The following is a 27,678-nucleotide window of genomic DNA, read 5'->3' on the forward strand; positions in this document are numbered from 1 at the left end:
TAATGAATGGTGCAGAGCACTATATGGCACAGCTATGGGACAAAAACGAACGGTGCAGAGCACTATATGGCACAGCTATGGGGCAATAATGAATGGTGCAGAGCACTATATGGCACAGCTATGGGGCAATAATGAACGGTGCAGAGCACTATATGGCAGAGCTATGGGACAAAAATGAACGGTGCAGAGCACTATAGGGCACAGCTATGGGGCAATAATTTAACGGTGCAGAGCACTATATGGCACAGCTATGGGGCAATAATGAACGGTGCAGAGCACTATATGGCACAGCTATGGGGCAATAATGAACAGTGCAGAGCATTGTATATGGGGCACAGCATTATATGTGGCACATTTTTATATAGAGCATCTTACGGGGCCCATCATGAACTGTATGGAGCATTATATGGGGCTCCTGATTCAATATGGATATTCAAAAACACTTAACCTACTGATGTCTCAATTAATTTTACTTTTATTGGTATCTAATTTTATTTTCGACATTTAGCGGTAGCTACTGCATTTTCCACCCTAGGCTTATACTCGAGTCAATAAGTTTTCACAGTTTTTTTGTGACAAAATTAGGGGGGTCGGCTTATACTCTAGTACATACGGTAATTTAGTTTATGCATTTTATTTCGGAGGACTTTTTCCCACTTTGTGAGGCTAATTGTTTCTCTAAGCAGCTGCAATTTTCATTTCAGAAGTTCTGTGGTTTGGTGCCTCCCTGAAAAAACTACCTTTTGAATGACAATTGTAAGGTTATTATGTTATGGTCACTATTTACGTCAATCTACACATCAGTTATTCTATCAGGCCTTTTGGTTAATGCTATGTCCAGTAAGGCAGTCCTTATAGTTGGATATTTTTTAAATTGGGAAGTTAAACTGTCTTCTTTTATTCATAAGAACCTGTTTCCTCTTTCAGATTTACAGGATTCAGTTTCACAGTCTATATCCAAGTACTTGAAATCACCCATACTAATGACCTTTGCTGTCTCATCTATTTCCTTTAGTATTACATTTGATTTGATAACATTGTATTTCTATCCACAGTGATTCCACATTTTCATTCTCCTCACAATTCATTCTGGAGTGTGGGCAGACAGGATGTTTCAAAAGTACAAATACCTCCCTATTTCCATTTTGTCACAGCCTTTCTAAATAGACTTTAACCCTTTATGTTAGCTTCCGAATCGTAACTATTTTCCAGCCATGTATCAGTTAATATCTCTCTGTCAGTCATCCTCAGACATTACTAATTCCAGTTAATCACTTTTATTATTGAGGCTTCTGACATTAGTATACACAGGGTCGGACTGGCCCACCAAAGGATTCTCCATTGGGCTGAGGCACTGACACCTGCTGGCACATTGGCCAAACACAGAGTGAAACAGCCCTGGCTCACATCGCAAACCCGATTTCTCCAGCAATGCTCTAGGTGTGCTGAACGCTTATGGAGGAAAACACGCACACCAGAAGACTTCATACACTTCAAATTGATGTTAAGGACCTATAACTCTGCCCTTCACCTCGCCAAACAGACCTACTTCACTACCCTGATCTCCTCACTATCCAACAACCCCAATAAACTTTTTGACACCTTTCACTCCCTCCTCAGGCCAAAATCACAAGCCCCTATCAGACATTTGTGCTGATGACCTGGCCTCCCACTTTATTGAGAAAATAGATAACATCTGTCAGGAAATCCACTCCCAATCACCAAGTTCAGTGACTCCCATCCCTCCCTGCATTTCCCATGGCTCACTCTCCACATTCGATCCCATCACAGAAGAAGTCTCCAAGGTCCTCTCCTCTTCTCGTCCGACTACATGCACTACCGACCCCATTCCCTCACACCTCCTCCAGTCTCTCTCTCCAGTCGTCACAACTCACCTAACTACAATCTTTAATCTCTCTCCCTCTCTTCTGGCATTTTCCCGTCCTCCTTCAAACACTCTATCATTACTCCATTACTAAAGAAACCCACCCTCGACCTATTTTGCACAAACAACTACAGACCAGTCTCCAATCTCCCCTTCATCTCTAAATTCTTGGAGCACCTGATCTACTCCTGCCTTACCTGTTACCTCTCCACTCACTCCCTCCTAGACCCTTTACAGTCCAGTTTTCGCCCGCTACATTCGACAGAAACTGCACTCATCAAAGTGACCAATGACCTTCTGACAGCAAAACGTAACGGTGACCACTCTCTGCTCATTCTTCTCGGCCTTTCTGCAGCTTTCGACACTGTTGACCACCCTCTCCTACTCTGTAGGCTCCAGTCACTAGGCATTAAGGACACTGCTCTCTCCTGGTTCTCCTCCTACCTTTCTGACCGCTCCTTCAGTGTTCTGTTCTCTGGCTCCACTTCATCTCCTCTTCCTCTCGCTGTTGGGGTACCTCAGGGCTCAGTCCTTGGCCCCCTTCTCCTCTCTCTACACGGCACCAATTGGACAGACCATCAGCAGATTTGGCTTTCAGTACCATCTTTATGCTGATGACACACAACTATACACATCATCCCCTGACCTTACCCCCGCTGTACTACAGAACACCAGTGACTGTCTGTCCGCAGTCTCCAACATCATGTCCGCTCTCTATCTGAAGCTCAACCTCTCCAAAACTGAACTTCTTCTGCTCCCGCCATCTACTAACCTCCCTAAATCTGACATTTCCCTCTCCGTGGGTGGCACCATAATAACACCCCGGCAGCAGGCGCGCTGTCTGGGTGTTATGTTTGACTCCGATCTCTCCTTCACCTCCCATATACAATCTCTTGCCCGCTCATGCCGCTTACACCTAAAGAACATCTCTACAATCCGCCCTTTTATCACCATGGAAACAACAAAAACCCTCACTGTTACCCTGATCCACTCCTGCCTGGACTACTGTAACGCTCTATTAATTGGCCTCCCCCTCACTCGACTTTCTCCTCTCCAGTCTATCCTTAATGCAGCAGCCAGGGTCGTCCATCTGGCTAATCATTACTCGGACGTGTCCACTCTTCGCCAGTCGTTACACTGGCTGCCCATTCATTACAGGATACAATTCAAAGTTCTTGTTCTCACCCACAAAGCTCTGAACAGTGCAGCCCCACTTACATCTCCTCCCTCATTTCTGTCTATCGGCCTAACCGACCGCTGCGCTCTGCAAATGACTTTCGACTAACCTCTGCACTAATCCGTACCTCCCACTCCCGACTACAAGACTTCTCCCGTGCTGCGCCAATCCTCTGGAATGCTCTACCCCAAGATATTAGGACCGGAATGCTCTACCACAAGATATTAGGACCAGCCACAACTTGCATAGTTTTAGGCGCAAACTCAAAACACATTTGTTCTGAGCGACCTACCACGTTCACTAATCAAAGTCATTTTATGTTTGTGTGTGTAGCCCATTCACTATCTCCATCTATCCCCACCCCCTGAAGATAGCTGGACCCTCATTGTAAATACATCATTGTAAATACACACCTGTACTTTGTATCTCCCTCTCCTTATTGTAGATTGTAAGCTCTCTAGAGCAGGGTTGTCTTATTTCGCTTTAATTATTGTATTGTTAACATTGTTACTTATGACTGTTGTGTTTGAAACTGTTAAACTGTAAAGCGATGCGGAATATGTTGGCGCTATATAAATAAAGATTATTATTATTATATCCTAATCAGCCCCAAACAATTACCTTTTCGGCTTTAGGCTGGTGTTCGCAAGGACGCCGTGCTGCTCTATGACCTGACGTTGCACAGTGTCACGTTATAATACATGTGTATGTGCACCTTCAGGACGCTTGCAGTAAGGTGGTTGGGAGGAAAACCTGAGAGAGGTAAGAATCATACTTCCCTTCTCACTGCTTATCTGTCTCTAGTTCAGGCACAGTGCTAATAGCTCCACTGCTCCAAGAGGCCAACACTTCCCCACTGCCTGACTCCTTTGGTTCATAAGTCACATTTCCTTTTTGTACCCAAAAGTGTGTTATGAGCGAAAAATAACCCAATTTATAATAGCAACTCGTTGAATATATTTTAATGCATATATAATTGCATTTACAGAAATGATGTAAATCAGGCAATGAAACAATTTGATGCTACTGGATTGCGGATGAGAACACCAGGGAAATGCAAAATAGAGAGAAAAAATTATTTCTCGAAAGGTCCCAATGATGTTTGGCATATAGATGGTAAGCTTTATTTTCTACTTGATATCCAATCTTATAAAGGCACACATTGTATGTGTGTATATATATATATATATATATATATATATAATAAATATATACAGTGGGGCAAAAAAGTATTTAGTCAGTCAGCAATAGTGCAAGTTCCACCACTTAAAAAGATGAGAGGCGTCTGTAATTTACATCATAGGTAGACCTCAACTATGGGAGACAAACTGAGAAAAAAAAATCCAGAAAATCACATTGTCTGTTTTTTTATCATTTTTTTTGCATATTATGGTGGAAAATAAGTATTTGGTCAGAAACAAACAATCAAGATTTCTGGCTCTCACAGACCTGTAACTTCTTCTTTAAGAGTCTCCTCTTTCCTCCACTCATTACCTGTAGTAATGGCACCTGTTTAAACTTGTTATCAGTATAAAAAGACACCTGTGCACACCCTCAAACAGTCTGACTCCAAACTCCACTATGGTGAAGACCAAAGAGCTGTCAAAGGACACCAGAAACAAAATTGTAACCCTGCACCAGGCTGGGAAGACTGAATCTGCAATAGCCAACCAGCTTGGAGTGAAGAAATCAACAGTGGGAGTAATAATTAGAAAATGGAAGACATACAAGACCACTGATAATCTCCCTCGATCTGGGGCTCCACGCAAAATCCCACCCCGTGGGGTCAGAATGATCACAAGAACAGTGAGCAAAAATCCCAGAATCACGCGAGGGGAACTAGTGAATGAACTGCAGAGAGCTGAGACCAATGTAACAAGGCCTACCATAAGTAACACACTACGCCACCATGGACTTAGATCCTGCAGTGCCAGACGTGTCCCAGTGCTTAAGCCAGTACATGTCCGGGCCCGTCTGAAGTTTGCTAGAGAGCATTTGGATGATCCAGAGGAGTTTTGGGAGAATGTCCTATGGTCTGATGAAACCAAACTGGAACTGTTTGGTAGAAACACAACTTGTCGTGTTTGGAGGAAAAAGAATACTGAGTTGCATCCATCAAACACCATACCTACTGTAAAGCATGGTGGTGGAAACATCATGCTTTGGGGCTGTTTCTCTGCAAAGGGGCCAGGACGACTGATCTGGGTACATGAAAGAATGAATGGGGCCATGTATCGTGAGATTTTGAGTGCAAACCTCCTTCCATCAGCAAGGGCATTGAAGATGAAACGTGGCTGGGTCTTTCAACATGACAATGATCCAAAGCACACCGCCAGGGCAACGAAGGAGTGGCTTCGTAAGAAGCATTTCAAGGTCCTGGAGTGGCCTAGCCAGTCTCCAGATCTCAACCCTATAGAAAACCTTTGGAGGGAGTTGAAAGTCCGTGTTGCCAAGCGAAAAGCCAAAAACATCACTGCTCTAGAGGAGATCTGCATGGAGGAATGGGCCAACATACCAACAACAGTGTGTGGCAACCTTATGAAGACTTACAGAAAACGTTTGACCTCTGTCATTGCCAACAAAGGATATATTACAAAGTATTGAAATGAAATTTTGTTTCTGACCAAATACTTATTTTCCACCATAATATGCAAATAAAATGTTAAAAAAACAGACAATGTGATTTTCTGGATTTTTTTTTCTCAGTTTGTCTCCCATAGTTGAGGTCTACCTATGATGTAAATTACAGACGCCTCTCATCTTTTTAAGTGGTGGAACTTGCACTATTGCTGACTGACTAAATACTTTTTTGCCCCACTGTATATATATATATATATATATATATATATATATATCCATACAAATATATGTCTATCTATCTATGTATGTGTGTATATATAGATATATCTATCTATCTCTATATGTATGTATGTGTGTATGTGTATATATATATATATATATATATATATATATATATATATATATATATATATATATATATACAGTGTGTGTATATATACATATATATATATACCGTATACACTCCAGTATAAGCCGACCAGAGTATAAGCTGAGACACCTACTTTAACCATGGAAAACTGAGTAAGCTTATTGACTCGAGTATAAGCCGGTATGCACTGTCCCCTTATCCTGGTCCTGTGATGCGTGGCTCCACTTGTTCTGTCCTGGTCTGATGTGTGGCTCCCCCTGTCCTGGTCTGGTGTGTGGCTCCCCCGTCCTGTCCCGGTATGTGGTTCCCCCGTCCTGTCCCGGTATGTGGCTCCCCCGTCCTGTCCTGGTATGTGTGGCTCCCCCTGTTGTATGCATAGCTCCCCCCGGTCCCTCATGGCTCTGCTCCCCCCGTCCCTCATGGCTCTGCTCCCCCGGTCCCTCATGGCTCGGCTCCCCCACCGTCCTATCGTTTTATGCATTGATCACATCCCCCCCTGTCCTACTTGCGCCATTGCTGCATCATCGCCCCTGCATCTCTGTTGTCACGGCGCCGGCAGCTCTTCCTGACTGTGCTGAGCGATCACGTGCTACCGCTCATTAAAGTAATGAATATGCGCTCCGCCTATGGGATTGGAGATGCAGACATATTCATTACCTTAATGAGTGGTACCACGTGACCGCTCAACACAGGAGCGGAGAGCTGCCGGGACAACGGAGATGCAGGGACAGAGATGCAGAGATGGAACGAGGTGGGTGAGTATGATGTCTTGTGCCTGCGGCTGCAGATGCAGTTGTCACTGTGCCACAGCCGCCGGCTCCTGGCGCTGCTCCGTGGCCCCCTGCCCTGCCAGCTTTCTGCACAGTGACTTGTGTATAATCCAAGGGGGGCGTTTTCAGAAAAAAACAAAAAGGTGCTAAAAAAATTGGCTTATACACGAGTATATACGTAATTATTGCGCCACCATGTGTTCCATAGCACTCCACATGTGAAAAGGGGAATATAATGTCTATATTTTTTTCCTCAGGCAATGACAAGCTAAAATTCTATGGAATTTGGGTTCACTTGGGTATTGATGGGTAAGTTATAGTTTTGTTTTTTTTTAAACTTTTTGAGGATTTCATTTCAAAAGTAAACAAGCCGTATTTAAATATTTATATAGGTTTTCCCGTCGCATCATTTGGTTACAAGCTGGAACCTCAAACCGAAAACCTGGATTCATAGCGAGATACTATCTGGATGCTGTTATTCGAGAAAATGGTGATGTTTACTAATTTAGAAAATCTGTTAATAGAGTAACATTATTTGTAAAGCTGATAAACTGCTTTCTCATAGACTATTCTAGTTTGGTGCTCCCAACAATTAACACTCTGAATAGGCTGTATCACTATGGTAAGCGCCACAACCTCCTTGCAGCTTAAATAATACATTGTCAGCTTCTCTGCTTGATATTGTAGCTCATCCCTATTTGCTTGCATGGAGCTGAACTACGTCTATATCATGAGTGTGATGTTGTTGTCCTTGGAACAGGCCATGGCACTAACTAGTCTATGAAAACATCTGATTGGTTGGGTTGATGGGAGATAGATTTCTGCACTGATATCTTACTAGTGAACTATCCTGGAGATAGGTCAGAGTTATTGAATACTCTGAAAGCTTGTTTAAGGAAATCATTCCTTTCCAACAATCTTGAAATCTGAATAACTCCTTACATCAAAAACCTTTCTTCCTAAATGTAATAACTCTAAATTATTTTAACATGTAAAAACTATTTCCTTCTATCATTTTTTTTCTTTTCTAAGGTTGTCCTCAACTTGTGAGGGCAGACAGAGGAAAAGAGAATAAATTGGTGGCATTGTTGCAGACCTCATTTAGACAACGCCATTGTGACAGTTTGGCTGGAATTAACAGTTTTCGATATGGAAAATCTGTGCACAATCAGGTAACAGTTATATGTTTGCAATTTGTGACAGTATATTTACAAATGTTAATGAGAAACTTGTGTACCATTCTTACAAAATTATTGCTATTGTCTTTAAGTATACTTGTTAATTCTATTTGATTTAACTTTTACATTGAATTTGATTAAAAAGTCATGATTCTTTAATTTTTATGCGAGGTGGCTGCCAAAACTCAAACCCATTTTGCTAACATGAAGTATGCAAATTGTCTCTTCAGAGAGGAAGAGAACTAGAACAGTAGTGCCACCTAATGGAATTGGGAATCCTAGAAGTCAATGTTGACCCTTTAACGAGCCTTGTCACATGACTTCTGATAAAAGTTAAACTAGAATCTCAATTTGCAGACACTGTGTTCTGGGGTACTGCCCCTCATCAGTGCAAAGTGTGAGGTGGCACTAGAGTTCTAGTCCTCTTCCTCTCTGAAGAGACAATTAGCATATTTCCCAGAGGAGTATTGCGGCTTTAAGTCTCCTCATCTCGGCATGCTTAGCATGTGAATATCCGCAATAAGAACTGATACTTTTTGGATAGCTAACATGAACTACAACTTTTTATATGTGGAAATATCTATTCCTTTTGATATATGTATACGTCCATCCACTGCATTCGACCTGTATAACAAAAAATGTTGGTGATGTAGCAAAAACATAATATGCCCAAAACGTGGCAAACACTGATTGTGTGCACATACCCTAATAATACAAGCACTACAATTGCCATCTTCAAAACTCCCACAGAAATTATTCTATTATCATGTCATTCCTGCTTTATCCACTTCAGGATAGGGACTTCCCAAGATATATGGCCCCTGTTCTTGTGATTATGGTGGTCCCAATGATTGGACAACCACTAATCTCATAATTATCCACTATTCGGCAGATATGGGATCTTTATATATAAGATCAATGCCTACGGTAAGTAAAGAAACTTCCCATATAGGAGGGTGCCTGAACAATAGGTTCTAGTTAGCTATTGACCTGTAAAGTTGTGTTATATATGTTTGTCTCTGTGTGTCCAAGCTTCTTTGTGCTCCACATTAAACCCACTTGTTATTGATCACTGCCCACTCACTGCTTACATTACTCATCAAGTAATTTTGGACTGCATGGTGTCATAATGATAAACTATACTGAAGACATGTCATTTTTAAAATGATTGCATAATTATTTTGTACATGTATATAACTGAAATTAATTACCTTTTTTTATTTTTTAGAGAGCAGAATGTTTTAATTCATATTTGAAAAAATCTTGGATTTGTCTATGGCAAGAAAGATTTGAGGTAAACATAATTATTTTCATACTTTGTTTATGAAAACATCCTATCAAACTTACACATAACTTTCATAAAGGAAAATGAATATGAAGAAAACTGTCTATTATACAATGGAAAATTCACATATTGCTTATACACTGCACATTTTTCAGTCACATATAATGCTATATATCTAAATGTTACTATACATTACTATTTCCTTTTTGTAGAAAATGGTTGGAAGTGACATTTTGGATATATCAAACCCCGTCCACATGTAAGTTCTACTGTGAAGATATATATAGATATATTTTACTTGTAAATCGACAGGGGTGCCCTCAGTATCTAAAATAAATTTGAGACTTTCTTTTCAGACATTGTTTGCAGTTCAGCTTTCTGCAGCTGATACAAAATGAACTCAAACTGGAGGCTATGGAGTGGAACAACCACAACATACGAAAACAAAGAGGTGTTGTTGGCCCATTTGGGAAACCAGAACTATTATATTATTCTCCACCAGAAGGTAAACTTACTCATTTCAATTATACACTTGTGTATTAAAAAATATTTTTAAATTGTGTTTTATTTGTATATTGGAAAGGAGCATCACATACAAAATTAAAATTGAAAAAACTACCCTGGCCCCAGTAGTCTGCATTTACATTAATACTTATGTTAGGATAGACTTGCACGTATCATAGACATGTTTGAATTTACTTCTTGTCGACTTAATACTATCTAACATCAGCGCTGGTTGGTAAGTATATGAACTAATGTATCAGTCTAAAACTACTTCCAGACTTTTAGTCTGGTCCTTCCCGTGAGTATCTTAAGGTTGATGCTTCCTTGTTCCTGCGTGGAGGTGTTTTAGTGACAAAATAACCCCCTGAACATTATTTCTGCTTTAAATATCTGTAAAGCTTTCAAGCCTTTAACTACTTTCCTTCTTTTGTCATGTAACATATTTAACTGTTTTAGTTTGGTCACCCATTCCCTTCTTTCATTGAGGCAAAACAGATTCAGTTCTTTAAAGGGAATCTGTCAGGTCAAAAAAAAGTATGTATCGGATCTAATTTTTTCCATCATACATGACGGCACGACGAGAGGGGATCCACCCATCAAGGACAGGAAACCTTCAAGATAAAAGGGGCGGCTCCTCTCTCCACATCAGTTGGTTTCCTGTCCTTGACGGGGAACCCTCAAGATGGAAGACTTCTGATGAAGATAGAAGAGGATGCCTGGGTCGGGTGGATTTGGGCAGATGCTGGTCTACTGCACCCATCGTCAGGTACCGGTAGTTGCCTCGGGGGTCAATGTATACCATGCCCCCTTGAGCAAAGCATGGCCACAGCCCGTGAGGTGAACGCCCGGGTGAAGATTCTCCAGGGGGGCCGCAGGTGGCGCTTCTACCCCCCTGTCGAGTTAGAAATCCTGCTGTCCACGGGGATCACCTTTTGGTACCCCCCCTGTTGACTAATGGTGGCCATGCAGCCCGTGAGGCACATCGGTGCCCGGGCTAGGTAAGCTCCTTGGAGGTATTGGGGCCCTCCCTGTCGAGCATGAAGAGCAAGTCTCCCCCTCCCTCCTTCCCCTCCCCTCCTTCCTGGTCGGTACCTGAGGGGAGAAGCATGGAGCAGTGTCTGGCGATGAGGGACGCTGAGGGTAAGTGCTGCGCTATCTTCCTGTCATCCATGGCGTGGACACCGTCGGCGTTGCGAGCCTCCCTCCAGCCGGCGCCGGGTACCCGGAAATGGAGGTACGCACATGGCACGCATTACCCGGCGGTAGCACTTGGAACATTTGTTGGGAGCTAAGGGGCAGGGGGATCGAAAAAGGCGGCGCACACCGGAAGTGATGCGCCTGGAGCACAGTTCAGCAGTGCGCACCGGAAGTACGTCCGGGTGGGCGCGCAGGCCGTCGGTGGTATTCAGATGGCAGGATCAACCAGGTAAATGGTGAGCGCGCACCGGAAGTGGTTACCGGGTGCGCGCTCTGGCATAATTATACAGCGCAGGCGTTGCGCTTGCAGCGGCAGGATCAACCAGGTGTTTGATTGCTTATAGGAGCACCAGAAGTGGTGCAGGCACGATCAGCCAGGTAATCATTCATGACAGGTGCGATCATACACCTGATTTCTGAAGCGACCAGTAAAGGCAGGATCAACCAGGTGATCCATTAGGGAAAAAAAAAGGGGAATCTATTTAAACGAACCAGATGCGCTGCCCTGTGTCACTAAACCAGGTCAGGTTGAAGGTGACTACTCTTGTTGCGTGGTGGTGTGTATGATGGAGAATTTTTCACCAGAACATTTGATGCCACAGCAAGAGATACAGGATAGGCGGTCTCGCTCAAGCGAAAAGAGCCAGACCCGCCATGGTAGCACCAGAAGCCGCTCGGACAGCATACGGACGGATCGGCATACCAAGGAGGGGTCCCTAGTCTCATTGGGAGACATGGAGAAAACCAATCAACCTCCGGATCCGGTACCCGTACTTTGAAAGCGTCCGAGTGGTGAGTAAACTTCGAGAAAGTCCAGCACGCTAATGTCTGTTCTTTTCTCTTCTCTTGCCTCCATCTTTCCCCTCTTTTCTTACATACATTGGGGGGTGGAGTATAGGAGGTCCCCAAAAAGTTTAAGGCGAAGACTAAAAATAAAGAATGTCCCTTATGTAAAAAGCCTTTAAAGACATCTTGTGATAAAAGTCTGTGTCAGGAGTGTATCAACCAGACTGTGGCGGAGGAAACACCCTCCTTTACGGACAGTCTAAGATCTCTGATCCAGTCCAAAGTCTGCATTACAGACAGCTGACATGGATGCCAGATCTAGGGACAGATCCAGCCCCTCAATAGCATCCCAAAGAGATTCCTCGGAGTCAGAGGGGGACTCGGATACAGCTCGCTGCTCAGATAGTAGCTCAGAGGAGGAGGATACATTTCCAGCAGAGGCTACGGATAAGCTTATAAAAGCTGTTCGCTCTACCATGGGGCTGGTAGATGAGAAGGCCAAGAAGACAGCCCAAGAACTTATGTTCAGTGGTCTACAAAAGAAAAAACGGAGGTCATTCCCTGTTAATGAACAGCTACAAGAACTGATTAAAAGGGAATGGAAAAAAACTGAAAAAAGGTCCCAAATAACCACCTCCCTAACAAGAAGGTATCCTTTTGAAGAGGAGGCATCCTCATCTTGGGATAGAGCCCCAAAAATTGATGTGGCAGTCTCAAACGTTGCCAGGAATTCCTCCATGCCGTTCGAGGACCTAGGTTCTCTAAAAGAACCTCTGGATAGGAAGGTGGACAGTTCCCTGAAGACAGCATGGGAAGCCTCAGCAGGAGCACTAAGGCCAGCTATCACGGCCACTTGTGTAGCCAGATCCCTTAAAATCTGGATAGACAACCTGGAGGAACAGGTAGAGCAAAAAGTTCCCAGAGAAGCTATCCTAGAGGCAATACCAACAATGAGAGCAGCGGCTGTGTTTCTAGCTGAAGCATCAGAAGACTCGGCTAGGCTAGCAGCAAAATCAGCAGCTTTAGCCAACACAGGATGCAGTGCTGTATGGCTTAAATGCTGGCCAGGGGATACTCATGCAAAGATGAAGCTTTGCTCTTTGCCTTGTGAGGGGAAATTCCTGTTCGGACCAGCATTAGACGAGGTATTGGAGAAAGCCGGTGATAAAAAGAAAAACTTTCCAAAACAGCCATTTCAGCACTTTCATCGCTCCTTTCGGAGAGGCCAAAATTTCAAAAGGCAGCAGTATAGAGACCGAGACAGGAGCAACCAGGACAAGCGACCCAGGGGAGGAAAGGGCTTCTATTTTGTCAAATCCCCCAGAGACACCAAAAAACCCTCCCAGTGACCGTCCTTATCAGGTGGGAGGCTCTCTCACTTCCTTCCAGCTTGGGAGAAGATCTCATCCAGCATTTGGATCCGACAGATTGTAGGATCAGGCCTAAAACTAAAATTTCACCACTGGCCTCCAAGAAGATATATGCAGACCCCGGTACAGTCCTCTCAAGAGAAACAAGACAGTCTGGAGGGGGAAGTAACATCACTCCTAGACAAGCACGTCTTGGAAGAAGTTCCTATAGAGGAAAGGAGGGAAGGATTTTATTCCCCTTTTTTTTCTCATAAAAAAACCAGACAATTCCTGGAGGACAATAATAAATTTAAAAGGCCTCAACAAATTTCTTGTAATACCATAATTTAAGATGGAAACCATAAAGTCAGCGGTTAAACTTCTATATCCCCAAAAGGAGTTCCCTGGACATATACAGCCTCCAAAGTGATCACAACGGACGCCAGTCCATGGGTGTGGGGAGCTCACTCAGACACACAATGGGTCCAAGACCCCTGGGCTCAAGAGGAAGAAAATCTATCCTCAATCGAGTGGGAGCTCCTAGCAATAGAAAAGGCACTAGAGAGGTTACTTCCACACTTGGCAGGGCATCATGTGAGAGTCCTATCGGACAACCGAACAGCGGTCGCATACGTGAACCACCAGGGGGGCACACGTTTGAGGTCACTGATGCACATAACCACAAGACTCATGTCTCTAGCCGAAAGGCACTTCCTTTCATTATCGGCCCTGCATATCCGAGGTGTGGACAATATAAAGGAAGACTTTTTAAGCAGGAACCACTTGAGGAAAGGGGAATGGTCCCTAAAAAAGTCCGTTTTTCAATGGATAGTACACATGTGGGGAAGACCCAGTATAGACCTCTTTGCCTCAAAAGCCAACAAAAAAGTTCAAAAGTTCTGCTCCCTGAACCCAGCAGACAGGCCGTTGGCAGTAGATGCCGTCAGCATAGAATCAGGACTCCTGTATGCCTTCCCACCGATTTGTCTAATCCCAGCAGTTCTGAGGAAGATCAGGGAAGACAAGGCCAGAGTGATTGTGATAGCCCCCTTGTGGCTGAGAGTGATGTCAGTGACAGACCCGTGGGTTCTCCCGGAAGACCAGGACCTTCTAACGCAGGGTTCCTTCAACCACCCGCAGAATTCCAGGCTACATTTGACAGCCTGGCATTTGAACGGTCGTTACTAGAGAAAGAAGTGTTCTCAGCTGGTTTAATATCCACCTTGCTCAGTAGCAGAAAACCAGTAACGACCAAGAGACATGGGAGAGTATGGAAGAAATTCCTCTCCAGCTCAGGGCCAATACGGGAAGGGGAGGTCCCGATAGTGGCAATACTGGAGTTCCTGCAAAGGGGCTTAGCTCTGCGGTTAGCTGTTAGTACCCTCAAAGTACACATTTCAGCCTTAGCAGCCCTATACAACTTTGACCTGGCAAGCAATAGGTGGGTGGTGAGGTTTATCCGAGCCTGTAGTAGAGCTGACTCTGTTCCATACCCTACTCCTCCACCTTGGGATCTAAATTTAGTGTTGACAGCTCTGACTGAAAGCCCCTTTGAGCCGTTAAATACAACTTCAGATAAAATACTAACATTAAAAACAGCTTTGTTACTGGCACTTACATCGGCCCGTAGAGTGGGGGATTTACACGCGTTGTCAGCTGACCCCCCTTACACACAAATTATGGACGATAGGTTTGTATTAAAGTTTGATCTGGCATATCTCCCCAAAGTGGTATCGAGATTCCATAGGGCTCAGGATATAACCCTACCCTCATTCTGTCCCAATCCTAGTAACAAGAAAGAGGAGAGACTCCATTGCCTAGACGTCAGGAGATGTATCCTACAGTATCTAGAGATGACAAAATCCTGGAGGAAGCAGAGGGCTTTATTTGTTTCATTTCAGGAGTCAAGGAAGGGCCTTAAAGCCTCAAAACAAAATATAGCTAGATGGGTGAGAGAGGCCATTATTCTAGCGTATAGTAGTGCAGGCAGGGTTGTTCCACAGGGTCTGAAAGCCCACTCCACAAGGGCCATGGCGACGTCGATGCTGCCATCGACCAAATCTGTAAGGCGGCCACTTGGCCTGTCTTTTTTAAACATTATAGGCTAGACCTATCTGCTACCTCTGATCTCACATTTGGGAGAAGAGTGTTACAAGCAGTGATCCCTCCCTAAAGAGAATACAAATCTCTGTAACTTTCTCGTGGTGCCGTCATGTATGATGGGAAAAACATGGGTATTACATACCTGGTAATGTTTTTTTTCATGAGACATGACGGCACCCTTATATTCCCACCCTTTAGATCACGTCATTAGTTGGGTGCATTATTTGTATTATACACTCCCTGGGGTATCGGTGAATAGAACCGTATAGGATGTATTATTTGTGTACACTAATCGGCGGAGTTCCTCTCGTACTCTGTAAAACAACTGATGTGGAGAGAGGAGCCGCCCCTTTTATCTTGAAGGTTTCCTGTCCTTGATGGGCGGATCCCCTCTCGTGGTGCCGTCATGTCTCATGAAAAAACACATTACCAGGTATGTAATACCCGTGTTTCCTATTCCTCTGATGAAGCCCTCTCTGTGTATGTATTCCTTTTATTTATACTCACCCCCTATCCTGTGTAAACTGCAAAAAAAACTAAAATATTCACCCCATCTGTCAATCACAGTGAGTGATCCCTTACTTCTGTGCTGCCCACTCCCCAAGGAATCAATATTCATGTAGTTACATCACTGCCCTCTTCTGCAAGCACACAAGGAGAGTTCATTGGAAATCAATAACGTGCATCAGTTTTTTTTTGTTTTTTTTTAATCTTTTGGTAACTTAACATGAAGAAGATCCCTTATCTGAGATGGAAAAATCTTTAGAATTGAGAGTCCTCAGTGGTTAATACCTTTTAATGGGTAACTGAAAAGATGGTTACATATTGCAAGCTTTTGAGACTTCGCAGGTCTCTTTATCGGACACAGACTAATACAAATTCAGAAGAATGCACAATATAGCACAGAGAACAAAAAAACAAAAACAAAAAAAAACACATGGAAAAGACAGGTGACATGAAGCAGAATTACAAGACTACAAGATACCAGGTACTTTCAGCTGCGCCACTTCTAATGTGGTGTACCTAATTATTTGTACTAAATGTCCAATGGGGGGGTCTGTATGTGGGGGAGACAGGGCAGAAACTGAGAACAAGGATGAACTCTCACCGCCACACAATAAGAGAAAAAAGAATGGATCTTCTTGTGGCAATACATTTCTGTCTCCCAAATCATAACATTATGGACATGGAATTACTTGTGTTTAAAAGGTAGCTTCAAATCTAAGAGAGACAGAACAGTATGGGAATATAAACTAATAACGACCTTTGACAGTCATAGTGCAGGAATGAATGTGTCGCATGGATTTATGTGTTTTTACATCAACTAAGGAATTTGCCCCAACAGAACCAGACCAAAATCCGAGGACTTACTATGTTAATTATTTTGGACATATTGATCTGCCCTTTCCATTGTTATGACAATTTATACAGTCAAGTGAAATATATTTCGATGTTAATAATGCATACAGTAATATGTACCCTGTTAAACACATTTGTATTATCAGCAAACAGGTACAATTAGACTTGTACACCTTCTCTTATGTCACTTGCAAAAGCATAAAAAGGAATAGGATCAAGTACAGATACTTGAGGTCCACAACTGGGAACTTGACTCTCCTCATAATGGACAACATTGATCTCAACACTGTGGTATCTATTTATCAGCCAAATGTTAATTTATTTACTTATTCCTTGATTAAGATTAACATCTTAATGACCGCCAATACATCTTTTAACTGACCTGAGATATAAGAGAATAGCCTCCCCATACAGGTGACAATCCAGCAGCTGTCGGCTGTACACTATAGCTGACAACTTGCTGCATCAGCCACGATCACTGTTTGCACAGTCCAAGTCTGTTTAACCCCTTAGATGATGCTGTAAATAGTGACTACATCATTATAAATGGTTAACACTGTGGGGGCTTCCTCTTTATCCAAATTGGTGCCCTCAGATCATGATTGTGTAGTCCTGATGTTTGCCATGGCAATTCACATCCAAATAGCGGCCTTAGAGTCTGACAGCTGTAGTAATCTGTTCAGAAGTTAGAGACATTTAGGTAGTAAATATACACATTTTCATTTCTGTCATAACACTTTACATTAATTCCTGTAAAGCATCTGAAGGGTTAATAAACTACCTGACTGCAGTTTTCAATATGTCAGGGGGTGCTGTTTTTAAAATAGTATCACGTTTGGGGGTTTCCCAATATATGAGACCCCTAAAGTCACTTCAAACATGGATAAGTCCCTAAAAAAAATAAATTTAGTACATTTCCTTGAAAAAATGAAAAATTGCTGCTACATTTTTAATCCTCCTAAAATGCTAACAAAATAAAATAACATTTTACAAATGATGGACATGAGGGAAATGTTATTTATTAATGGTTTGCTGTGGTATGGCCATCTGGATTAAAGGGATAAACATTCAAATTTCGAAAATTGCAATTTTTTTAACATTTTTCTAAAATTTTTGATATTTTTTTACAAATAAACACAAAACATATTGAGCTAAATTTACCATTATCATAAAGTATAATGTGTCATGAAAAAACAATCTCAAAATCACTGGGATTTGTTGAAGCGTTGCAGAGTTATTACCACATAAAGTGACACTGGTCAGATTTAAAAAATTTGGCTCCGTCACTAAGGGGTTAATCTTCAAGAATTTATCAGCTGCCTATGTGGTACTGCATTGAAAAGCACTTGTCTTTCCTGATAGCTGTGCCTAGCCTCTCACAACCTAGTACAGTTGCCGTGTCGTCTCTTGTGATTTAAACACCTTATTGACGCGATCTGTATGGAATGCGGCAGTTATATAATTTTGAGAGGGATTGCGCTACCTCTCTCCTACGATCGGTAGCCCCTTCGATCGTGAGGGCCTGATCGCCACCATCGTGATCCAAGGTCATCATGATCAGTAACGGGCAGCATGATCACGGAAGATTCATACAATGCAGCTTTGATAGCAGCACAGTATTGCAATGATTAAAAGGGTGAACAGATTCCAGAGTAAGTCTGCTAGCTCATTTGTGAATGGATTTGTGGGGGGTTTCACCTGAATCACGCATTTTGAAGATATAGATGGAAACTGTAATGTAAGTGCCTCACATATAGCACAGGATAATAGTGAACAGATCCAAAAAGTTATGTTCCCAAATTGGATGTAGTGTAGGAGTACGTCCTTAGCTGTCTGCCTCCCTTACATGTGGGCTCACTCACTGAGCTTATATCATTCCCCATGAATGGCAGCTGATCTCATCAACCTTCATGTACAGGCAGATCTCTGTTAACTTCTTAGTTTGCGCTGTCAAACACTGACAACGCGATCTAAGACACACCAGCAGGGAATGCTCCATTCCCCTCCACCATCGCTGACCCCAGGACGCAATCAGGGGTTGCCGATACATTGCCATGATATTGTGGGATCAGCTAAGTACCTCCGACGCTGTCTTGACTCACTTCCTGTGGGTGTCCAGTGAGTGTCGGCATACACAGAAAGTTATAATTTCTGTAGCACAGAGGGATATTTTTGTTGTAGTGTACAAGCATGACAACCATTGGATTCCAGGCTCATTATAATCCCTGGATATGAGCAGTGTATGATGTGATTGAAAAATTAATCAAGCCCCCACAGGAGCCAATATGCAAAATCACAAGATATTACTAAGTGCCTTGTATTATATTTCTGTACATGATGAATGCCATTTGTTGAAGTGACACATCTGTATTAAAGGGTACACTTGTCCAAAAGTTTAATTTTGACTATCTTTTAAATTTATCACTTGTCTGAAATATGACATTAAAGAAAAGTTATTATTGTATTATGAAATCATGTTATTTATTCATGTTGAATTTGTATTAAAGATATACAATGTTAAAGTAGCTAGTTCCCATCAACCGATTTCACAAAGGAAGTAAGAAAAGTATGATACTTCCATACCCAAAGAAATAAAGCTAAAAACTAATAGAAAATTGTGTTTGGCAATGTTGAACCTGAGGGAGCTTAAATGTCTAATCAAGTAAACATACTTATCTATAGATAAATAAAGAATGTCATAACAGCCCAGTTAGTACAAAACTGCAAAAAGAACTTTATTTATTACAATAATAACGGCAATAAAATTCAAAAATTCCTATACAAATAAATTGCATCACACAACAGAATAATAATGGCTTAAAACCAGGGAATGACACGGCAACCATGGTGCAACCACACAGGCAAAAAGTAATAATCAGAACAGGAAAAAAATCCATTGAAGTGGCATAACAGCCATATTGTATATCCTGAACCGAAAACCTACGTGGAAAAAAGAAAAGGAGCCAAAGCGGGACACACTAGTGAATCTGAGCTACGTTATGTGAAAAAATCATTTGCAGGTGTATAATGCACAAGTTCCTTTGTCTATATACATTTGACAAGGAATCATAACATCACATATCACTAGCCAGCTATATGTTAAAAAAAGGCCCTTAGTGCTACCATAAATCAAAATAACAAACCCTCTTACCCATGGTTCAATAATGTAATTGCCTGTGCGTCACGCCGAGGCCCCGACACATGTTTCGCTCTTGCTTCATCATGGGAAAATTGTGTTATGGGTGCTAAAATATGCCAGTGTAATTGTACGCACTTTCGGAGTAAATGTATTAATTGCAACCAACCTGATTGGACATTAGGTCATATATTGTACTCTATCTTTTCTTAGGTTCAAACAATCAATTACAACGTGTTGACAAGGACCTCCTGGAATATGCCACAAACTATTGTGGTGATGCAGATGAGCCTTTTCAAGTTGGAAATAAATCTTTTAGATGGCTGTGCAGCACACAACTTCATGGAACAACATTTGAGGATCGATCGACAATTCAAAATGCCACAACTTGCTATATCCATCTAGCATCTTATTTTATGAACAAACTCAAGATAATGAAAGCAGACATTCCTAAGAACTTTAGTGAAGCCAATTCTATCTATACATTTATTGAACAGAATTTGAGAGTGTAATGTTCTATTGTCACATTTTGTTTTTGGTAAACAGTCGGATAGCCAAAGAGTTATTTTTATGTCATAATAATCTAAATAAGTAATAAAAACATAAATATGCATTTTTCAGTCTTAAAGGGAACGTGTTAGCTGTTTTGGCCATCATAACAAAAAAAATAATCTCAACTCTGGTACTGGCATGGTTCCAGCAATGTCTGAAGTCACACAAGAGAGTGTCTTCTCAGGACTTCTTCAGGTATATATATTTAAAGGGGTTGTACAATGCTTGTACACCCACTTTTAATTCCCATTTGCATCCTTTTAAAAAAAAAAATACTTAGACTCACCTAGGTAACAGGGGCCAACTTTATATAGTTACAACATGCTAGCCCAGCAACCAATCACCGTAGAGCATTTTCCTACCCGCCTTGGAAAGCTGAACAGGAAGTCACCAGAAATGCTTACTTCCTGTTAAGCGTCTAAAGGTGGGGAGGCAAACACCACGCGGCGATTGGTTGTGTTGCTCGAGTGTCATAACTATGTAAAGTGTGCCCCTGTTACATATAGGTGAGTCTAGGCTTTTTAAAAAAAAAATGCAAATGGGAATTAAAAGTGGTTGTACAAGTATTGTACAACCCCTTTAAATATAGCTTAATAAATATATATATACATATATATATCCACGAGTAAGAAGAAAAGCAGCAGCACTCGCCAATCCTTGAAGTTATGTGGTTCCTTTATTCAATCATAATAAAAAGCCTTTACACGGCTCGGGGGTGTGCAATACAAAGAAGTGTGCATGTACCGATGGCAGCCGTTTCGCGCTCGTCACAGCGCTTCCACAGGTCAGTGGTTGAAAGGACGTGACATGGTGAGAAATACACTGGGAGGTCCATTGATTTAAAACAGACGTAGCACATGAATAAGGGATATTTTGGTACGAAACGTATCACTAAGAAAAAATCTAATTGGTTAGAACGGCGCATCCCCAAAGGAAACTATCGTTGCGGACGCTGCCAATAGAAAAGAGAAATACAGAGAAATAAGATAGATAGTTACCGGCAACCAATTTGTTATTTTCATTCCTCTCCCTTTTATTTCTCAACAAAAGTACTATAGATTAGTGGGGACAATATGTACGCAGTATTGTTTGTCAGGGATATACATATTGCTTTCTTTTTAATATGTTTTCATGCACTTTGATAAGTGGGTGTATCGGGGTAGAGTGGGAGGAGTTTCTGTTTACACAGGTGTATTTCTGACCACACGTCCATTCAACCACTTACCCGTGGAAGCGCTGTGACGAGCACGAAACGGCCGCCGTCGGTACCTGTACACTTCTTTGTATTGCACACCCCCGAGCCGTGTAAAGGCTTTTTATTATGATTGAATAAAGGAACCATACAACTTAAATGATCGGTCAGTGCTGCTGCTTTTCTTCTTACTCGTGGATGGTAAGATTGTTATTTCCATGCAAGCACCTGCCATCCAAAGGCGAATTCCTGGCAAACACCAAGCACGATTGAAGCCCGACATCTGGTTAAGCTGTTGGTGCTACCTGCTTTTTTTCTTTTTGTGATTTACATATATGTATATACTGTATATACCTGAAGAAGTCCTGAAGAGACACTCTCTTGTAATATTTTACATTAATTGGGGCCTATGTTTATGTATATGTGCTGGGAGCCTTACCAGCACATCCAACAGATAACAACCCCCAAAAAATAAACTTAAAACATCCTCCATAAAAAAAAATGTTTTAAATCATGTCATTATGCTACCATGAATAGCCATAATGTGATTGTAAGTTTACACCCTCAAGACATTTTATTTGCCCTATTAGATCTGAAGGGGTGGGTCTGTCATCAGCATTGTATGCAAAACAACTTTGGATAATAGTTAAAATTCTGCTATCTACAAATGCCGTTGCATGTGGTGGTATTTGAGATGTCATTGCAACACATAATTCCCTGGCATTCTTTGTGTGCCATGGTGCTTGGTTACTAAATAATTCAAGCAGTGTTGCCCCAAGTGACCACACGTCAGTCTTCATGCTTGGAAGCTCATAATGAATCACGCATTCTGGTGCCATATACATGGCAGTTCCTCCAATAGGTCCAATTTTCTGAGAATAGGATCGGCTTCCTACTTTCAGAATAACTGTATCTCTTATGTTCGCCATTCCCCAGTCTGTTAAGAAGGCTTTTTTTGTTTTTTGGTCAATCTGAAAAAGTGAAGAATATATTTAATACAAAAGCATTTCTTTTACAATAAGTTAGCATAAATATACAATAGTATTTCAGTATGAACAAAACTGGCTTTTAAACATTTTTAGTAATTCTAAGAAATTAGTAGTTGAAGTTGAGTATGAATACAAACAGTTGAAATAAATGATTGTGCTAATTGTTTATGTCTAATATTTTCTCTACACCAATTATGTTTAAAAAATGTTAATCACACAATACACTTAAAAACCTCAGGCAAAACAATAGAACAGTTTGTTCACCTCAAAAAATATTTAGGTACATATATTGTTTAATCAGCATGTAATAATAAAACTTTATTTATGTAATATTTTAATGACAGTGTTTATGCATGGGTCTCAATCATTTGTTCTACTTCAACATCACTGCCATTCATGTATGGAAAAATTGGTGGTTTTACAGATGGTGCTTGCTTATGGATGCATTGGGCATATCTGCAAAGTTTATGCTGTTTGAAACAGCAGATACTCTTGCCTATTGTCTACATTTGGTCAATAATGCCGATTTCAAACATTTAACTCATAACATGTCGTCCAAAAATGTGAAGTCTGCATCTGAGATGTATAAAACTACGACCTTGCTCTCGGGCCTGAAATGACCCACTCACTGGCGATGGGGGTAGTCATTCACTGTCTGGAGCAACCCTGAGCTGCATAAACTTTATTGGGTGGAGACAACAGGCAGGTTCACACAGGAACATACCTTTTATCATACTGAAAGACGCACCTAGCACCTATGTTTTGGAGTAGTAACATAGGAAAAAAAATGTGAAGTCAAGAATGATGTACTGTTAAAAGGTGGGATCTCTTGATGAAACTGTTATGAGGGTAATGCCCCCAAATAGTGTAGGACTGTCTATATGTCCCCAGCCTGGTATGAATGTCATCATCCTGGTGTATATGTCCTCTATCCTGGTATGTATGTTACCCATCCTGGTATATACCTTATATTCCAAATCGTGGGCACATCTGGGTTAATATGCCTCACGTTATGCAGCACACACACATAAACAAATTATACTACTGACCTTCTTTACGCTCCCCACCTGTGCTGCATTATGTTCTAATGCTGGAAACACTAAGGGTACCGTCACACTAAGCGACGCTGCAGCGATACCAACAACGATGTTGATCGCTGCAGCGTTGCTGTGTGGTCGCTGGAGAGCTGTCACATAGACAGCTCTCCAGCGACCAACGATCCCGAAGTCCCCTGGTAACCAGGGTAAACTGTTATGGACCTGGTGGTTAGGAGCACCCGGAACGACCTGATGGTTAAACTCACACAGGACAAGCTCTGGGAAGTGGGAGCTCTGCTGACCGCAACCCCTAATCCTATCACACAACTAGAAATAGCCGTGGAGCGAACCTAACTCTACCTAGACGCCTCTTCACAGCCTAAGAGCTAACTAGCCCTAGAGATAGAAAATAAAGCCTACCTTGCCTCAGAGAAATTCCCCAAAGGAAAAGGCAGCCCCCCACATATATTAACTGTGAGTAAAGATGAAAGTCACAAACACAGAAATGAAACAGGTCTCAGCAAAGGGAGCCCAGACTTACTAAACAGACTGATGATAGGAAAGGTATCTTTGCGGTCAGCACAAAAAACTACAAAAAGACCACGCAGAGTGTGCAAAAAGACCTCCGCACTGACTCACGGTGCGGAGGTGCCACTCTGCATCCCAGAGCTTCCAGCTAGCAAGGCAAAATCATGATAGCAAGCTGGACAAGGAAACAATGAACAAAATAATTAACTAGCAGGGACTTAGCTTCTGCTGGAGTAGACAGGTCACCAGAAAGATCCAAGAGCGAACTGAACCAGTACAAGAACATTGACAGCTGGCATGGAGTAACGATCTGAGTGGAGTTAAATAGAGCAGCCAGCCTAAGACTAAACTAGGTCACCTGCGGAAGGAACCTCAGAACCAGCAGCTCCACTCACAGCCACCAGAGGGAGTCCATGGACAGAACTCGCCGAAGTACCATTCATGACCACAGGAGGGAGTTCGACAACAGAATTCACAACAGTAAACATCGGGTTACTAAGCGCAGGGCCGCGCTTAGTAATCCAATGTTTACCCTGGTTACCAGCGTAAACGTAAAAAAAAAAAAAACACTACATACTTACATTCCGGTGTCTGTCCTCCGGCGCTCTGCTTTCCTGCACTGTGAGCACCGGCCAGCCGGAAAGCAGAGCGGTGACGTCACCGCTCTGCTTTCCGGCTGGCCGGCGCTCACAGCCAGTGCAGAGGAGCACGACGCCGGGGGACAGACACCGGAATGTAAGTATGTAGTGATTGGGTTTTTTTACGTTTACGCTGGTAACCAGGATAAACATCAGGTTACTAAGCGCGGCCCTGCGCTTAGTAACCTGATGTTTACCCTGGTTACCAGTGAAGACATCGCTGAATCGGCATCATACACGCCGATTCAGCGATGTCTGCAGGGAGTCCAGCGACGAAATAAAGTTCTGTACTGTTCTGCGCCGACCAACGATGGCACAGCAGGATCCTGATCGCTGCTGCGTGTCAAACTCAACGATATCACTATCCAGGACGCTGCAACGTCACGGATCGCTAGCGATATCGTTCAGTGTGACGGTACCTTAACAGAAGAGTGAATAATGATGCCAGTGTTGATAGATGGTGAGAAGTAGGGGGGTGGTGAACAGTGCATATTAATTTTCCTTTAATTGTGAAATTAATATTCACTGTTCCTGTTGTAGCTGGCTTCCTGCATTGACAACCCTGGTCCTGCCTCTAGTGACCCACCTCCACCACTCACACACCAAGAGAGCCAGGTGCATGTGGATTATATAGGATGCACATCTATTTTCCTCCCTAATTAAGGCAAAATAAAGAACGTCTTATTTCCAAATAATATGTTCATTAACACTGTAATGCTAATGCAATAACTGCATTGAAGTGAAGATTGAAAAGGACAGGTCAGTGTTAATGCATAGGGAAAACCATAACAAATTCAAATACCGGTAAACCTTTGACAAATTGCATTTTATTTTGTCATTAAAATAAACTAGATACTATCTTAAATGATATAGCTCCAAAGTTAAACTTGTCTTTTGACCAATAGTAACTCGTTTGGCTATGTGATTAGAGAACTGAAATTTTTATTCTCCATGAGTAAAAATTAAAACTCAAAGATGTGAAAGTGAGGTCTTGAAATCGTTACATAACACATTTGCATGATATGCACATGCTGAGAGAAGATTGGTTGTAAAATGCCATTCCTCCATCAAAAGTGTCATATTAGGCGGACGTGAGGTGTCCTGCATAAAAGCTCAGTAATAAAAAAAAAGGAAAATTCACTTTCAAATACCCTTAACTAAATAGTGAATTATCAAATCTCTTGCTGGTCCAGCATACTCTTTAAAAAAAAGAACAATATGATGAAGCAACTGACAAGGTAGACCTATCATGTGTTGACCACTGTAATGCTGCTTTGGGGGTCAATGCAGCATGTAAAGCTACGAACATGTCTTCAGCAGCATTATTAAAGTGTACAAACCTCTTACATTTTAGAATATTCTAAATTAAACCAAACAAAAGATTAAAGGAAAGGAAAAAATCGAGTACATACTTACAATTACATTTGCAGGTTTGATATCTTGATGTAAAATGTTTTGGGAGTGAATATACTCCACTGCAAGTGCAATTTCCAACCCAATGTACAGTTTTTCTTCTTCCGAAAGCTACAAAATAAAAAGAGAGCTAAAAAATGATCTAAACCAAATGGTAATATAGCTAAAATAATAAAGAAATACTAACTTAAAAGAATACAACTTTCAAATTATATGGTGGTTTATCAATCTTTGCCACATGCAATATCAACATTACAGTATGTACTGTATTTTTTGGATTATAAAATGCAACGGATTAGAAAATGCACAAGAAATTCAGATGAAGAAATTAGGAGAAAAACAAATTTTGGGTAAGAAAGGGTGTCCATCCTATAATCATATGTCCCTTTTATATATTGAATGTAGCTTACTCAGGAAGGGCATGGTGTTGGTGGAGCAGGTCCCAAGAGGCAGGGTCATGGTGGTGGGGCACAATGTCTTATAGCAGTGTCCTGTTCGATCTTAGTCGGCAATGGTGGTGGCACGGAAATGCAATGCTGCAGGGGGCCCAATGCTGTGTCCCCAGCAAGAGGTCAATGGCAACCAATAATCTTGCTGTAAGCAAAAGAAAAATGGCAGCAGAGGCAGCACACGTGCACTTTGAGATCTTGGGGTAGCTGATATCTCAATCCATGCATGCACTGCATCCATAGCCACACTCTGACCAACAAGATTAATGGCGGCCTGGGAGTGCTTGCAGGGGACACCCAATCCACACAGCATCGGTAACCCTGCAGCATTTCCACCACCAACGTAGCCACCACCGATGAACCCCACCGCGACCCTGCCTTGTCACCTGTTCCACACCCACACACCCCACCAATAAGCTATATCCGATTTGTAAAATGCACCCATTTTATAAAACGAACAATATAGTAACTAAGTGATTATTTTATTTACATCTAAATTCATTCTTGATAATAAAAATACCTTTGTGGGTGCATTCTCGCTGTGCAGTATTCTATCAAGACTTCCACCGTGTATGTATTCACTGGCCAGCAAGATAGCATTCTCTGTTTTTGCAGCTGCCATTAATCGCACAATGTTTGGATGGCTAAGTCTCCTTGAATAACAAATACAATTGCTGTAGAATCATTTATGTAAATTATTTCTTATTAATTAATAGTGGTATGAAAAAGTGTTTGCTCCCTCGCTGATTTATTTTTTTGCATATTTAAATAAATTAAATGTTTGAAATCACCAAATGTAAATAATAGACACAGATAACACAACTAACACACAAAATGCAGTTTATAATGGAAGGTCTTTATTATTAATGATAAAAGGAATAGAAACCGACAGGGTCCTGTGTGAAAAAGTGATTGGCCCCTAAACATAATAACTGGTTTGGCCATCCTTAAAAGTGACAACTGCAATCAAGTGTTGGCGATAAGTGGCAGTCTTTTAAAATGTTCTGGAGCAACTTTAGCCACTCATCTTTGCATAATAGTTTTACTTCAGCCACATTGGAGGGTTTCTGAGCATAAACCGTCTTTTTAAAGTCAGGCTAAAGCACCTCAATCATATTAAGGTCAGAACTTTTACTAGACCACTCCAAAGTCTGAATTTTGTTTTTCTTATAAGACAATCCGAGGTGGACTTGCTGGTGTG

At 41.8% G+C, this 27,678-nt stretch overlaps 1 protein-coding gene across 1 annotated transcript in view; it reads left to right on the plus strand.

Moving 5' to 3' along the window:
- LOC138644743 (uncharacterized) overlaps positions 1–20,850 on the plus strand; it is a 44,960-nt gene extending 24,110 nt beyond the window's left edge. The window contains exons 6-13 of the mRNA XM_069733511.1: positions 4,051–4,178; positions 7,040–7,091; positions 7,175–7,272; positions 7,815–7,954; positions 9,189–9,254; positions 9,458–9,504; positions 9,602–9,750; positions 19,893–20,850. Of these exons, the coding sequence (XP_069589612.1) occupies positions 4,051–4,178; positions 7,040–7,091; positions 7,175–7,272; positions 7,815–7,954; positions 9,189–9,254; positions 9,458–9,504; positions 9,602–9,750; positions 19,893–20,191 (979 nt within the window). The 3' untranslated portion in view covers positions 20,192–20,850. The remainder of the gene's footprint in view (positions 1–4,050; positions 4,179–7,039; positions 7,092–7,174; positions 7,273–7,814; positions 7,955–9,188; positions 9,255–9,457; positions 9,505–9,601; positions 9,751–19,892) is intronic.
- Positions 20,851–27,678: the final 6,828 nt, after the last annotated feature.

This window comes from Ranitomeya imitator, chromosome 7 (genome assembly GCF_032444005.1).
Source record: "Ranitomeya imitator isolate aRanImi1 chromosome 7, aRanImi1.pri, whole genome shotgun sequence".
In the NCBI taxonomy this organism is placed as follows: Eukaryota; Metazoa; Chordata; class Amphibia; order Anura; family Dendrobatidae; genus Ranitomeya; species Ranitomeya imitator.